Here is a 14,098-nt window from a genome sequence, read left to right on the forward strand (position 1 = left end):
ATCATATGGACCTAAAACGACATGAGAGTTAGTATATAATGACAGAAGTATTAGTATATAATGAATAATGACAGAATTTAAATTTCAAGGTTAATTATCCCTTTAAAGGCACAATATGTAATTTTTCACCACTAGAGGTCACTTATTCAGAACAAAGGCGTAGCTTGATGACGCCTTGATTTTGCGGAATCATGGGGTGTTGTCTTCACATCTTCTGCTGGTGGAAAAGAATCCGACGGGACTCAGAAATCATATTCATGGATAAGCTAATGTATTTAAGATTTATTAACATTACTGTATGAAGCAGGGTGTGGCTGAAAATCATCGGAGCGGAATGAGGCCGATGGAGCGATTGCTAATGAGAGACAAGCGCGACAAACGGCTCGAGAGCAGTGAAGCTTTTTTTATGCCGCAGACGACCGCTTTCGCTTCTTCCAGTCAAGCATATGTGGGGTAACGCAGTGTTGTTTTATCACATTAGATACATTTGTGTATTGAAAGTTGTTATAATGCTACTCTGTGCGTTCGCTCTGCGGCTACTATAAGACACTTGTTGCACACTGCAGTAAACTACATCGATATTAGGCATGGTAAAACATGGTACTCACGGTAAATCAAGAAAACGAGATTTAAAAAATGACTTAGTGTGTTGAGCAATATAACAATGATTAGTTTTCTGTCAGTGAATGTATCCAAACAGTTGCTCACCTGTCTAATAAAACACTGCATAGTTGTGTTTTGGATATTTTAATCCAAAAATCTTGCATATTGTGCCTTTAACAACACTCATGTATGTTACCATTGAGTTGTCAGAATGAACTCTTGTTCCAGAACTTGTATACTTTCTTTAATATTCATAAAATGGAATACAAATGTTGTCTCAAGTACATAGAAGACTCTAAAAACTAAAAAGGTGTAAAACATCTGAGGAAGGTCTCGTAGGATAAGAAGTCTGCCACTAAAATCAGACCGAACAGGTAGATAAAGAGTGCAGAGCTCTCTGAGCACGTAACGGTAAAAATCTTCAGGCACAGTCACCATAGTGTGGGATGTGTGTCATTACAAAAGTGTGGAGATTTGGCTTTTGTAATCCGCACACAACAACACAATCATACATGGATTGGAACACAAGAAATCTGTAAACAAATGTTCTCCATAAAAAAGGTCTCTGACTAGGCGCTTTCTTTTGGAATAAGGGGGAAAAGGCTAGCGAGCATCTCCAGCGTAAGAAAAGCATAAAAAAAAAATAGAAAACAAAAAAAAACGTGATTGAACAGAGCCATTGTATTCAAGTCCTGAGTTTTTAAAACAAAACATAAAAGGCCAAAAAAAATGAATTCAAATCACTGACGAACCCATGAAAAGTTTTACAGTAAACAAGATTGATAGTTTCCAGGCCCGTAATGGTCACTTGAGCATACTGAAATAAATCAGTGAACACAGAAGGTGGGTTTCATCTAGTCCGCTGGTGAATTGCTAGTCTCTCAGGAGAAGGGGCGAGGGGTCTACTGGCAGCAGAAGCTGTGATCCAGCTCTAACCAGAGGTGGCCTGTCAGTCAAGGCAGCGGGGTTCATCGGCGTGGTTGGTGTCGGGTAGGTCTGGGAGCGGGTGCCACGGCGCAGGAAGGCGTTGAGGCAGAGGCCGCAGCATCCTCTGCCTCCTCCAGCTCACCCTGAAGCTCCTGACTAACACTGGTCTGCAGTGCTGCCGGTGTCAACCACTCCTTTGGCAGGCAGCTCTGAAGGAAGGGCACACAAGAGCTGAAGTAGGCCAGTCGATTCACCCAGCGTGGGATTTCTCGACCACAGAGGATCTGGAGCAGACATGAGGAGGATATGGTGAGATTTTTGGCTCTTTATGGCAACATGGACCCACTAGATTAATGTATTCACTTCCTTCGGCTTACCTCCGATAGTGCTGAGGAAAAGTGATTGCAGTTCTTGTGCATGAGGTGGTAGGCGTTCCCCTTATATTCCTTCCCCATTTCCTCCACAATTCTCTCCACATCCTCTTCTGTGAAGTCTGTGCTCCCTAAAACAATGGCCTCTCTGAGAAAGCAAGTAGAAATTGAAGAGGGTGTGAGAGAGGCCGAAAGAGGAAATACGTTTTTACAGACATATCTTTCAGTCTGATCGTTATGGTGATAAATATTCTGACTCACTTGAATTTGAATGTCTCTCCGAGCTCTGTGGCGTCACCAGGTGTTATCTCAAATATACCTGAAAAAGGATAAGGATGTCCTCCATAGGCAAACTCTACAAAACAAGAGAAAGTATGAGTTAGGTGTGTGCGATATGACTATGGAGAATGATTAAAATGTCTCCACGACGTGTCTTTACAGAGAGATTGTTAGTATTGTACTACAGTGCATATTTTATAATTTGCATGCATTTTAAAGCCTTGCCAGTTTAATCTTTCACACACACTGTTCTGATATACGGTTTTCAGACACACCCGAAGCGTGCAAACAGGAAGCCGGCTGTCACAGCGCATGAGTTCTTTTTCTTATTATGACAAAAATACACAAGGTTCACATAAACAGTCGTTATATCTTAAGTGAATGTAATACGTTTGAGATTGCATTAGATCCGTACATTTGGTCTTAAAGTGACAGCAGCCTAATAAACCTGTTGCTGTCTGTGTCATTAATGTTAATCAAACAGCAAAGAAAAGAAAAAAAATCACTGGACTCTTGACTGAAGAAATTTTGTAGCTTTAATAAGAATCAGTGGGTAATAAGAAGAATCAGTGGGTATTTAATTCACACAGTGAAGACTATGCAGTTTTTTATTTTTATATTTGATTATTAAATTTCTTTCCTGAATGCTGCTATAAAATAGACCAGCTGTTCCTGAACATTTTTAAGCACTGTTTATCTTTCTTACAATGTATTTTTCCTTGTACTTATTTTTAATAACAAAGAGAAAAAATAAATAAAATCATGTCAAATAAGATTTTGGCCCACCCCTACTTTGGCCTAAATGGTTTATTCTTTTTTTTTTCTTTCGTTTTGTTAAAAAACTAAATAAATAGGTAAATAAGTTTGGCTGTACTACTCAGTAACTTGCAAAACTTTTATTTTTATATTTTCTGTGATTTTAATTTTAGTTTAAGTTTGAGCAATTTTGTTATGTTTTTGTTATATATATATAGAGAGAGAGAGAGAGAGAGTTTTCTTTTATTTTTATTTCAGTTTTAGAAATTTTTGTATTCTTATTTTATTTTCAATGAGTTGCCAAGGAAACATTTTTAAATTTCATTCAGTTTAAGATTTTACAATCTAATATTTTATTTTATTTCAATTAATGAAAATGTATTTTAATAGTTTTAGTTTTCAATAGTAACAGTTTTACATACACATTGAAATGTAGATGCTTGCTATGTTAATATGCTATAGGTCAGATATTTATCTGTCAGTCTTTTTGGGGTTAAAGGCGAATAGCAAATATAAAAACACCTTAGTTTGTGTCCTTACTTCGAAGCATATCCTGGAAGGCTCTTATTAGTCAATTTGATCACACACACAACATTCAAGGATGCCAATGCAAACTCCCTAGAACTGCCAAACAAAACAACTTTTCTTCTGATTAAACTGGAAGCCTTTGGAGGCAGAAACCACACAAAATGTCAAGGTCTTCTCCTGTTGCATCAACAGATCATCTATGATGTGAGGTTTAGTCATGTTTAAAACACCCCCTTCTTTCTTCGCAGAAGTCATGCAAGTTAAACACTGGATTTCTGAGTAGCCTGACTCATTTGTTTCTGAGTCATAACGCGAGCCTTACCTCTGCCATAGATCTCAATTCCTGAGTGAAAGACTCCGATTCCCAGAGAGGTAGTGAACTCATTGATCCAGTACTATAAGGAAACATAACAAGTCTGAGTGACATAATGTCAAACGGTAAAAATGTTTCAAGGACAACTGAAATGATTTAGTGGTTAAATCTGAAAAGGATGTTAATAATGTGTCTTTATATACTCAAAAGATTCTTTCCATAATAAACCATTCTTAAAGTACTACCATACTCTTAAGGGCAACTTAAAGCATTATTAAACCAAAATATTGAATAAACACAGGGATGTTGTTTATGGGTTGGGGGATGTGTAGAACTGAATGAGTGTTTAAATTCTGTGGAAATCTGTTGATCTTTTTGAAACGCTGTGGGTAGCTCAAATATTTGAAGTGTATATTCAAGAGCTAGCTATAAACATTATCAAAATATATTCAAAATATTCAATAAACACAAGGGGTGGGGGATGTGTAGAACTCAGTGAATGAGCACTAAAATTCTGTGGAATTCTGTTGATCTTTTTGAAATTTTCAGTGGGTGTACAATTTCTGTACAATTACTCTTACTAATACATTATGAATTGCCGTGCAACCATTAAAGTATGCTGATCAGTGTTGCCAAGTCACTGTTGCCGCGTGTTGTTTTTCATGTCCGCAGGTTGAAGCAACCCCAAATAACATGATATTTAGCCTTTGGAATGCGAATTTGACCTAGTAGAGTAGCAATTGGGCAGGTTTTGTTGTGAAAATCTGGCAACCCTGATGCTGATTCCAAGATGATTGCTGCATTCAAAATGACAAACATGCATAGCAGAGTAACATATGGGTATGTACAAGTGACTTGGCTTGACAAACCTTTGTATTCACACCCAAACCTATCTCATGAACCTATCTCTGTTGTTTGAGGAAGTACCTGACAGCTGCCCCCAATTGATTGTGTCACCAGAAAATAAGATGTGAGTGAACCTGCTGGTTTGTAGATGACCAACGCTTTACAGTATTAAGTGTATATTAGTAATACATTCATGCATATATCTAAAAGTAGCCAAGATGCATATTGCTCCAAAATATAAACTAAGGATTTTGGCATGTAAAATTATGTTTTGTTGAAACAATTTAAAATAAGAAAAGTTTGTCAAAAACAAGTGTAAAGTGATGAGAGAAATTAAGTAACTAGATAACAGTAACAGTTCTCAAACTCCTCATTCAGGGTTGTGAAATAAGACACTTATCCCCTTGGCCTCAATTACTTCAAAGCTTATTATACATATCCTTCATCACAAAACTGGGGATTAGTCTCTCTGTGATCAGAGAGACTGGCTTCTAAGTGTGATTTTCAGCGAGACTACTCTCATGCCAATAGAGCTGCGATTAGAAAATAAAATCTACAAGCTCCGACTTGAACTATGTGGGAAAGCTCACACTTATAAGTTTCTATGGGAACAGCTGTTAGGGGACTTTTTATTTCAATAAAAAACCTCATAGTCATACTAGAACCTGGGCTCATGACACCAATGTTTGAGGCAACACGGATCCATGGATATCATGGGTTTATGCTACTTAACATTTATAATGAATTAGCCTCAAAATTACAAACTACACATTAGAAATCAGAGGCAACTAGTCTGCATGGACAAATTTCCCATCTCTAGCTAAATGAGCTATAAATCTCCTTCATGGTTTATAGGCTTAATACAGCTTGTAAAGTGATTCCCATCCAAATTACGATTACTTGACAACTTAAAAAAAAAAAAAAAAACCTTGGAAGGCTCACATTTCTAGTCTTCATCTTTATGTGAGAACATAAACTCAAAATAGCCCAACATGAGTGAAGAGTCCTAAGGAAAGTATACATTTCCATGACCCTGTTTTAAGGGGTCAATGAGACACATGAGACAGAGTAAATCTTTAAATGGAGACTATTCACGTTACTTAGTGATCAATGACACTACGTCAATATTTCCAGTCGATTTTTTATAGTCTCCTTTCAGCCCTCATTGCATTCGTACATTTGGGGTAAAATCAATGAAAAATAGGCCTTTCACAACACAAAGCGACTATTTTAATTGCGCATTATATATATATATATATATGTATATATATACACATACACACACAAACACACACTATGATACATTATATTACATAAGATAGACAGACCGACCAATTTTCCACCATTAATTCCACTGTTGAATATGATTATTTCAAAAAAATATAATCATTAACTACCTCGTAGCTCACAGTAGGTCTGTCTTTACCGGTTTATAATTTATTGTTAAAAATCAATTCCCACATGGTGAAAATGAATGGGATGTTTTACTTCTGGAACCGACTGTTACACCATTTCCGCTCTCTCTGAAACTCCTCATGAGCTGGAGCATGGAATAGAAAACTTGAAGTGGAGTTGTACTCGAGTGATTACAGAACGCTTTAAGCGAGGATGGGAACTCTGTCGCTCCTCTCCACTTTTATGCGATACTCCAGTCCGGAAACGCAAAGCTTGACGCTTCTAAGTTCTTTTTAAACGTTCTGAAACTCAAGTTACTTGATATTGATTAGTCGTTTATTGGACTATAAAAGAAATGTCACTCGCAGTTTTGCTGTAGTGCGGAATATAGGCTGATATAGAGTCCAAAAGCTCTCTTATTCGCGTGATACTGATTAATTGAGGCGTTTTAGAAAGGAGAGAGCATACTGTGTTTACCATGATTTCTCAACAGCTGTCTCAGATCACACAGGTGGATTCAAGTGACAGTTGAATTAACTGGGTCGCAGCTTTTAGCTAGACTGTCACATCTCAATACATACAATTACAACTAATAAACTTGATGACCTTTTACTGCAGAGATATGGTTAGACTTAAATATTGTTAAAAGAAATAGAGGCTGGATCCTCTCTGATAAGCTGCCAATGAAATTGTACACACATTTCCTGAGGCTATAAAACATTATCTATTTTCTTTTACATTTACTAATGGTGCTTTATCGATTTTAAAATGCATGCTGACATGGCTGTGTCTCAAAACCTAGTAAGCTGACTATGTACGCATTCAAACGTGTCCGAAATGCTGCCTAATTAGCAGCTCACTGTTTTAGGACACCGCTATTGGATGTGTTGAATTAATGGCAATACTACACATCTCTGTCACGGGAGCGAGTTATCTGTATTTGTTTTAAAAGCACCTACCATATCATAAACGTTCAGAATAACCGGCTCGTTTGCCATCACAGGGATCTAGGTGTTTTTCTTTCACTTTAGCTGCCGACCAGCTGCTGCTGCTGCTGCTGTCCTCCGTTTTTCTTTTCACTCTATTTCTCAGCACCCGGATTTATTTGTTCCCCTTGTAAGCACCGCTGCTGCGTCCTTATGACTTTTGCTGGTTTATAACAGTTAAAAGACATCTAAGAGCTGGTCCTGAAAGGGGTTTTCATTGATTGAATTTTTAGGCCACTTCTATTTAGTCCAGCTACAGGGAGTAGCGACGCTGCTAGGCTAACTGCCATTTAGCTTCATGACCAGCGGAGGCAAAAATAAACGGCACACAAAAGATAAAAATATCCGTGAAGATTCAGCCATTCAGACGACGAAGTGATATTTACAGCGAACGGAAATGAAAGCAGATGTACTTCAGATAAAAGGAAGACGTTTAGCACCCACGATATGAGAAGCCTCCCCCGTTTTGTATGTCTTGTCTTGAGATAGTGCGGGTGAACTGAATGCGCGTGCCTGATGATGCCCAACCTCACAGCAGTGCATTACTGCCACTCTGATGCTTTTATGGAACAAAACACCCTCCACACATTGACAATTTATCATTACTTTAATGTATCGCATCGATACGAACCCTTACAATACTAAAACCAAAGATAGGCCTATATCAACTTTTTAACAAGATAATCAATTAAGTTTTCTAGTGGAACAGAGAAAAAAGAAGTATGTAAATATTTTACAAGAAGCATGTAACTATGAGCAGACCTGTATGTGCTTTGTGTTTGGGGAAGGAATGACAATTAACCCTTGAGTGATTATAAAAGTTTATAATAACCTACATTATGCAAATTAAACGGTTATAATTAGACACTGCCTGTTTCGAATCCATACAGAAAGCAACTTATAGAATAACAATTGTAACACAAATAACAGAGCTCATTTGTGACAATATACATTTCATTTGGGGGAAAAAAGAGAACACAGACAAACATTTGTTGGTTGTGTGATTTAAAAAATAACTTGACAATGGGCCCCACTTAATCAACAATAATGAACGCTTTGGTAATTTCTATAATTTAAACAGATAATTCGTTCTGCTTGTGTTGAATGGATAGTGACAGGAGCCTATCTAAACTATATATGTGATTTGAAATAACTGGCAATGGGCTATATTTATAAAACATAAGCTGTGTAAATCATTCATATATCCATTATTACATAAATTGTCCCAGTGAAATAAATCTACACCAAAAAATAGCTGAAAAAGCACAGTATGATGAGTAAAATGAAGGCCTGGATCAAAACCACGCAAGTGCTGGTCACGTCCACGCAAGTGCAGGTGTGAAGAAAACAGATAGTTTTAATTATATATATATATATATATATATATATATATATATATATATCATTAATTATTATTAAATGTCTGTTATTTTCAGGATTAACAGGAGAAACAAATAGCTTAGGCTACATTAGATTCCATATAGGTCTGAACTTCAAATACAGACTGGAAAAAAATAAGGTATTTCTCACCACAGAGCATCAAGTTTCTGCCATCATGTGGTCAAGATCATCAACTACAAATATTAAACGTTTTTAAAAATTTTAAAATTATTAGTATCTAATCCCAAAATCAGCTTCAGTAAGATCTAGTCTCAATCACTAACTGTGCCTATATGCAAGAGAATTTACGTATACTGTTTTCACTGACAAATCATGATTCATCAATAATTTTCATACTAAAATGTATTCTAACTAAGGGACAACTGAAATCACATGAATGCAAAAATCACATACTCTGTAAAAAATTATTTTCATGATTTGTTTTCGTAACATTTTTTCTTTTATCAAATCAACTTAGATAATTTATGTAGTTCAGATAACATAATATTTTGAGTTTCTGCTCATTAAACCAATCACCTTCACTGTATTAACTCAAATTTTTAATTTCAATGAACTCAAAATTTCTACATTTTAATGCAACCAGGTAACTTACTTTTTTAAGGTAAACCAACAGTTATTTTTTACAGTGTACTCTGGGTGGCCTTATAAATGTGTTAAGACAACATTTTATACATAGGCAGATATTTTATTTAAATACATATTTCATCATATATGTAAGTAAAGGAAAGGTTGTGGAAGACCCTTATGGAAATAGTCTGGATGTGTTTTATGCAAATTACTAACCTCAGGCATGCAGATGCTCATTGAGAATACTCCAAATTTATTAACATTAGAATGTATTTGTGTGCATATGCACATGCAGTAAATTACACTTTACATTTTCAACTTATCAGTTCTTATGATGTCCACTGAAAACGAGCACTTTAATTGCATATTTTCTACTAACACAGCAAATCTTTTTAGTATTTAATATCTTAGAGTTATTTGAAAAGAAAGTGACATCCACCCATAATTTGGGTCCACAATGTTTACAATAAAGACATACTGTAAATAGCACTGTGTTCCTGAGAAAAGGTAAGATAATTCTTGGAACTCCTATCATAATTTCATAGGGTTGTTCAAGGTTACCCAGTTTTTCAGAGTCGTGAAAAAAAAAACAGCTCCTGTATTTCTGAAAGACATGAAACACATTCCCTTTTCTTTCATTGCTAATAAACCGTATGACCGCTCATATCCCCTGAGATAAAACCAGGTTATGAAAACTAAACTGAGATAAACCTGCACCCACATGAGGTCTCCTGGCCTCTTCATGGCGCTTCTCATCAAGCATAGATTTCCATGTTTGGGCCTCATGAAGGCAGGCTACCTACAGAGCCAAAGGAATGTTTTGTGTATACAACAACACACAGCCGAACACACACACACACACATCTGATGCATATTACCGGACACATGGTTGCATTAAAGTAAGTCTTTTCGATTAAAATTCTCCCACACAATGAAGTTGGCATCAACACTGCGCACAAAGTTGTCTCCATTATACCTAAAGAAAAGACAAATATCGAAACACTTGCACACATCCACTGTATAACAATCTTCTTCCCCAGTAAAACATTGTATGTGTGGCTCATATTGCTACTTTCGGAAGGATTCATTTAATTTTTGCACTTAAAGAGTGTCACTTTGCTTGTGTCATACTCACAAATCGATGTCTGGGTGAAAGGCATCTTTGTAGCGGATTCTCAACACACAGCCAAAGCTCTTCCAGTCATAGAACACAAGCTGTGAGACATTAAAAGAACTCATGACTATCATCAGTTGCCTCACATGTATTTCACTGGGAGAAAAACTGATCTACCAGCTTGTTTTTATAAAAAAAAACATGCTGTCATAGCACTGGTCCTCATAACATAGTGGCTTTGTTTGCTTTCTGTTTTCCAAAAATATGTTATGACTCTATGAAAAAAAAAACAGCACTGTGCTTCTCATACTTATCTCAGTTATGCTGATTAAATTACAGCATTAGTATCTAAAAAATACACAGGCCTAGGACAGATTCTCACAAGATCCTTTGATGGATTACATATTCTATTATTAAGTGCTGAGTTTTTAGTGAATATTACCCTGGAATTGTATGTTTGTCAAAAATATAGGTCTACAAGGCACAAAACAATGACTCAGTTAAAAGGGTTCGAGCTACTAGATGGTCATATGATATGTTTCTAAATTATGTTGCCACACAATTAGACAACACTTACTTCATAACACGGATGTGTCTGTTTGGTGGGCAGCCCATAAAATGGGAAATCTATAGACAATCTATGCCTTATTTAGTGCTATAGTATCCACAGTAGTTTTCTTATCAGATTTTTCACAAATAAGAAAAAGGAGTTTCATCACCAACCCCCCAGTACCCAAACAACTTACCTGACTTTTTAAGCATATTGCATGAATTACCAATCTTGTTTGGTATCAGCTCCACAGAGACTATACCACTTGATTTCCAACTGTTTTTAATTATATAACAGGATGGTGGTTATGATAGCTGGATGAACTGGATGCCTTAACTAATACGGTTGAGTTTGTCTGTACAAGAATCTTTCAATGATATGCCATTTAAAACAGATCAGAGTTGTTAGTTATGTCTTTGTAGTCTGCATCCTCATAAATGCTGAAGGTCTGAAAAAAGAAAACGTATACTTTCAATAAATATGACAGTGTAATACCAAGTAAAACATTTTTTTTTTTTTTTAATTCTTGGCTTATATGAGCATCATAAACAACTCACTCCCTAAATACTATTTTAAACACAGATCAGTAAAGACCAGACCAAACCATGTTTGTAGTAACCAGATGGTGCACATGCACTCTCAAAATGGGTCATTTCTGTGATCTGCAATACATGGTCATTGTTCCTGTGTAGCTTGTTTCTACATTCATGGTAGACTATCTGGAAATACACAAGAAGTGTCTCACTTTCTTATCTTAAAAGGTACTTTGTTGGCATCTATGGTTCCATGAAGATCCTTTAACATTCATTAAACCATTCCATTACACAAAAGGTTCTTTAGATTACTAAAATGTGCTTTACACTAAGAAAAAAGTGGTTCTTATAAGAACTTTTCACTGAAAGGTTCTTGGGGAACCCAAAAAAGTTCTTATATTGCATTGCTGCGAACCTTTATTTTTAATGTCAGCATGAAACGGAAGTTGTGATAGTCTTTTCTTCCCTATTGTGACGTATATCCGAGTGAAAAAAAACCCCCGTAGGACTTCATTTTGTCCATCGTGAATTGATTGGATTGTTGGGTCGTTGTGGTTTGCTATTTGCTGTGATCTCTTGTGAGTGACAGGTCGTCCCACCCTCGCGCCAGTCAATATCATCAGAGAAGAGAAGAGAAGAGAAGAGAAGAGAAGAGAAGAGAAGAGAAGAGAAGAGAAGAGAAGTCACTGCAGGAGGGAGGAGGGAAGTTATTTTGATTAAAGATTGTGAGGGCACATGAATTCATCATTTATAATAAATCATTTATAATACTGCAATATTCCATTAAAAAAACAAGAATTGTCCATTTTGATTTCATGGTGACTTTAAATGTACACTTGGTAACTTCTGTGCTTGGCCTACAGTACAGATACCTAATGTGTAGGTCATCAAAATACAGCTAGTTAAAACCACTGATGCTTCTTTGCAACTGTAAAATTTCAGTTTTTATTAATATATTGCAAACCAGAATACACAAAATGCATGTATAAAAGACAAAGATGTGATTTTGTGAAAGAACACTTTTCTCTTGCGATGCATAAGCTAGGTCCAACTCACCTGGGCCCACAACTCAATGCCCTCTCTCTTGTCAATTTAATATAGGTCTGTTCATGTTGTGTGTGAAGCAAGGGACAGTCATGGACCCCCCTTGCATGGCACTCCTGATCTCCATCTGCAAGGGGTAATTCTCCACATGCAGACCTCCGTCCAACATTTTCAGCATAGTAATCTGCTCCTTCTGGTTTAGGTAGAGCACCACAGAACATCTAGGGTCATACCAAGTAGGGAGCCACAACAGTCTATTCATGCCGACTTTACAGAAGAATAACACGCTGTTCTCCATCTTTACCAGCATGTTCCACGAGTGATCTGTTGAGGAGAATCACAAAGGGTGGGACATGACAATAGGTGCGTCCCAATTTGTGTACTTATGCAATATTCTATCCCTTTCTGTAGTATAAACAGTGTGAACATTTCAAAAAGAAAAGGTGCACTTTAAATACCTGGATGATGCACTTAATTAACTAAAAAAAAGTGTGGACACTTCATGCACTCAACTATTTCAGCTTTCCTTATGTGAAGGGGTGGTGGCTATTAGTCTCCGATGTTAAATGACAAAATAACCTTATAAAATTGGTACAATACACAGTTGAGTACATAATGCATTTTATAAGTGCATAGTGGATAGTGCGTCATTTGGGACACAACTAAAGTGGTGCAGGGATGATGTTAAAACCAGGAAGACTACTTTACCACTGATAGTGGTTCTCTTGAGATTTTCCAGTGGGGGTTTTCAATTTATGAGTACAAAGAGGTCTGTGGTAAACATAACTTGACGTTTTGTTCACACAAACTGCACACACTCACACCCCAGTCTTATCTAGTTACTTATTAGAAACATACGTTTTTAACAGCTTCAAAATGTGTTTTCGATATGGATGTGTGTAATTTACGTTGTTATAATCAAGTTATGTTTACAGCACAGATTTTACTCAAAACTTGAAAAACCCCATCATAAAACCCCATAGGAAAATCTTGAGGGAACCAGCGGCGAATTAGTCTTTTGGGTTTTGAAGTGATCTCTGCACCAAGTTAAATGTACATTTTATTTTTAAATCACATTTTTCAAAATAAAATGTATTTGAATCTCAAATGTATGTTAAAGGAAATACTTCTGCCACTTCTGATAATCTGATTTCTGCCACTCACCCCCGACCACATGATGACTTAAGTTGTAGGAATCCATTATTTGCAGGTAATCCCATTAAATCATTGTGAAAACTATAAAGCATAGTGTCTGTTCTTACCAGCAGAGTCTCTAAAGCTGAGCTGACAAAGAACATCTGAAATGGGCCTTGGTAAACATCCTTACTCAAGAAAGTTCTGGTTCTCCAGATGCCTTCAGTCTCATAGGATGTGAGCAGTCGTACAGAGTCTTCTAAGTCAGTGTACATTACCAGTGCTCCATCCTTTCTGCCAAACATGGTTTTGGGGTTTGGGGAAGACTCAGTACCTTTAATATTTAGCTGCTATTAGTCTTCCAATCCAGAGTTTCTCCACCTTTATAAAGTGGTCTTTCCACGCAATAACTGATGCAAGTTCAAAGTATTATAGCTAAATGAAATTGAAGAGATAGTAACCGATTTGTAACCGATTATTAAGAAAACAACTCAACTGATTTTTACAAATGGGAGACACTGAGTCCTATAAGTCAGGCCTTTAACCCCTTGAACTAGTTTCATTGGATTCATCCTCAATATCCCATCATTGTTGTCTCATCTTCTATGCAGAAAATCAAGCCATTTTTCAACAAGACGGCTTCAAAAACTGTAATAAAAACTAGATGATGAGCTAGTTAATAACTAAGCAAGTGGCTTTGCCATAACTCTATCCTTCCACCCCAGCCACAACAGTTTATTCATGCCCACAG

At 36.6% G+C, this 14,098-nt stretch overlaps 2 protein-coding genes across 3 annotated transcripts in view; both read right to left on the reverse strand.

Annotated features, from left to right (window-relative positions):
- Window positions 1–14,098, reverse strand: part of rsrp1 (arginine/serine-rich protein 1) — a 209,980-nt gene that overhangs the window by 73,343 nt on the left and 122,539 nt on the right. The window lies entirely within an intron of this gene.
- desi2 (desumoylating isopeptidase 2) lies at window positions 823–7,561 on the reverse strand. 2 transcript variants are annotated; one of them, XM_051917935.1, is made up of 5 exons: window positions 7,449–7,561; window positions 3,787–3,859; window positions 2,163–2,256; window positions 1,908–2,049; window positions 823–1,814 (listed from the first exon to the last, which is right to left on the reverse strand). In XM_051917935.1, exons 1-5 carry the CDS (start codon window positions 7,545–7,547, stop codon window positions 1,572–1,574), a joined length of 651 nt encoding a protein of 216 aa, XP_051773895.1. In that variant the 5' UTR covers window positions 7,548–7,561; the 3' UTR covers window positions 823–1,571. The 2 variants fall into 2 exon arrangements, with proteins under 2 accessions (XP_051773895.1, XP_051773896.1); XM_051917936.1 differs by having other exon boundaries at window positions 6,978–7,541.

The sequence above is a fragment of the Ctenopharyngodon idella genome, chromosome 13 (assembly GCF_019924925.1).
Source record: "Ctenopharyngodon idella isolate HZGC_01 chromosome 13, HZGC01, whole genome shotgun sequence".
Taxonomy (NCBI): domain Eukaryota; kingdom Metazoa; phylum Chordata; class Actinopteri; order Cypriniformes; family Xenocyprididae; genus Ctenopharyngodon; species Ctenopharyngodon idella.

Coding starts and splice junctions, on each gene's coding strand:
- desi2 (XM_051917935.1), bottom strand. CDS start 7,547: ATGCACTGCTGTGAGGTTGGGCATCATCAGGCACGCGCATTCAGTTCA. Junction 3,860..7,448: donor CGGGGGAGGCTTCTCATATC/GTGGGTGCTAAA, acceptor GTTTCCTTATAG/TACTGGATCAATGAGTTCAC. Junction 1,815..1,907: donor TTTCCTCAGCACTATCGGAG/GTAAGCCGAAGG, acceptor TGTCTGCTCCAG/ATCCTCTGTGGTCGAGAAAT.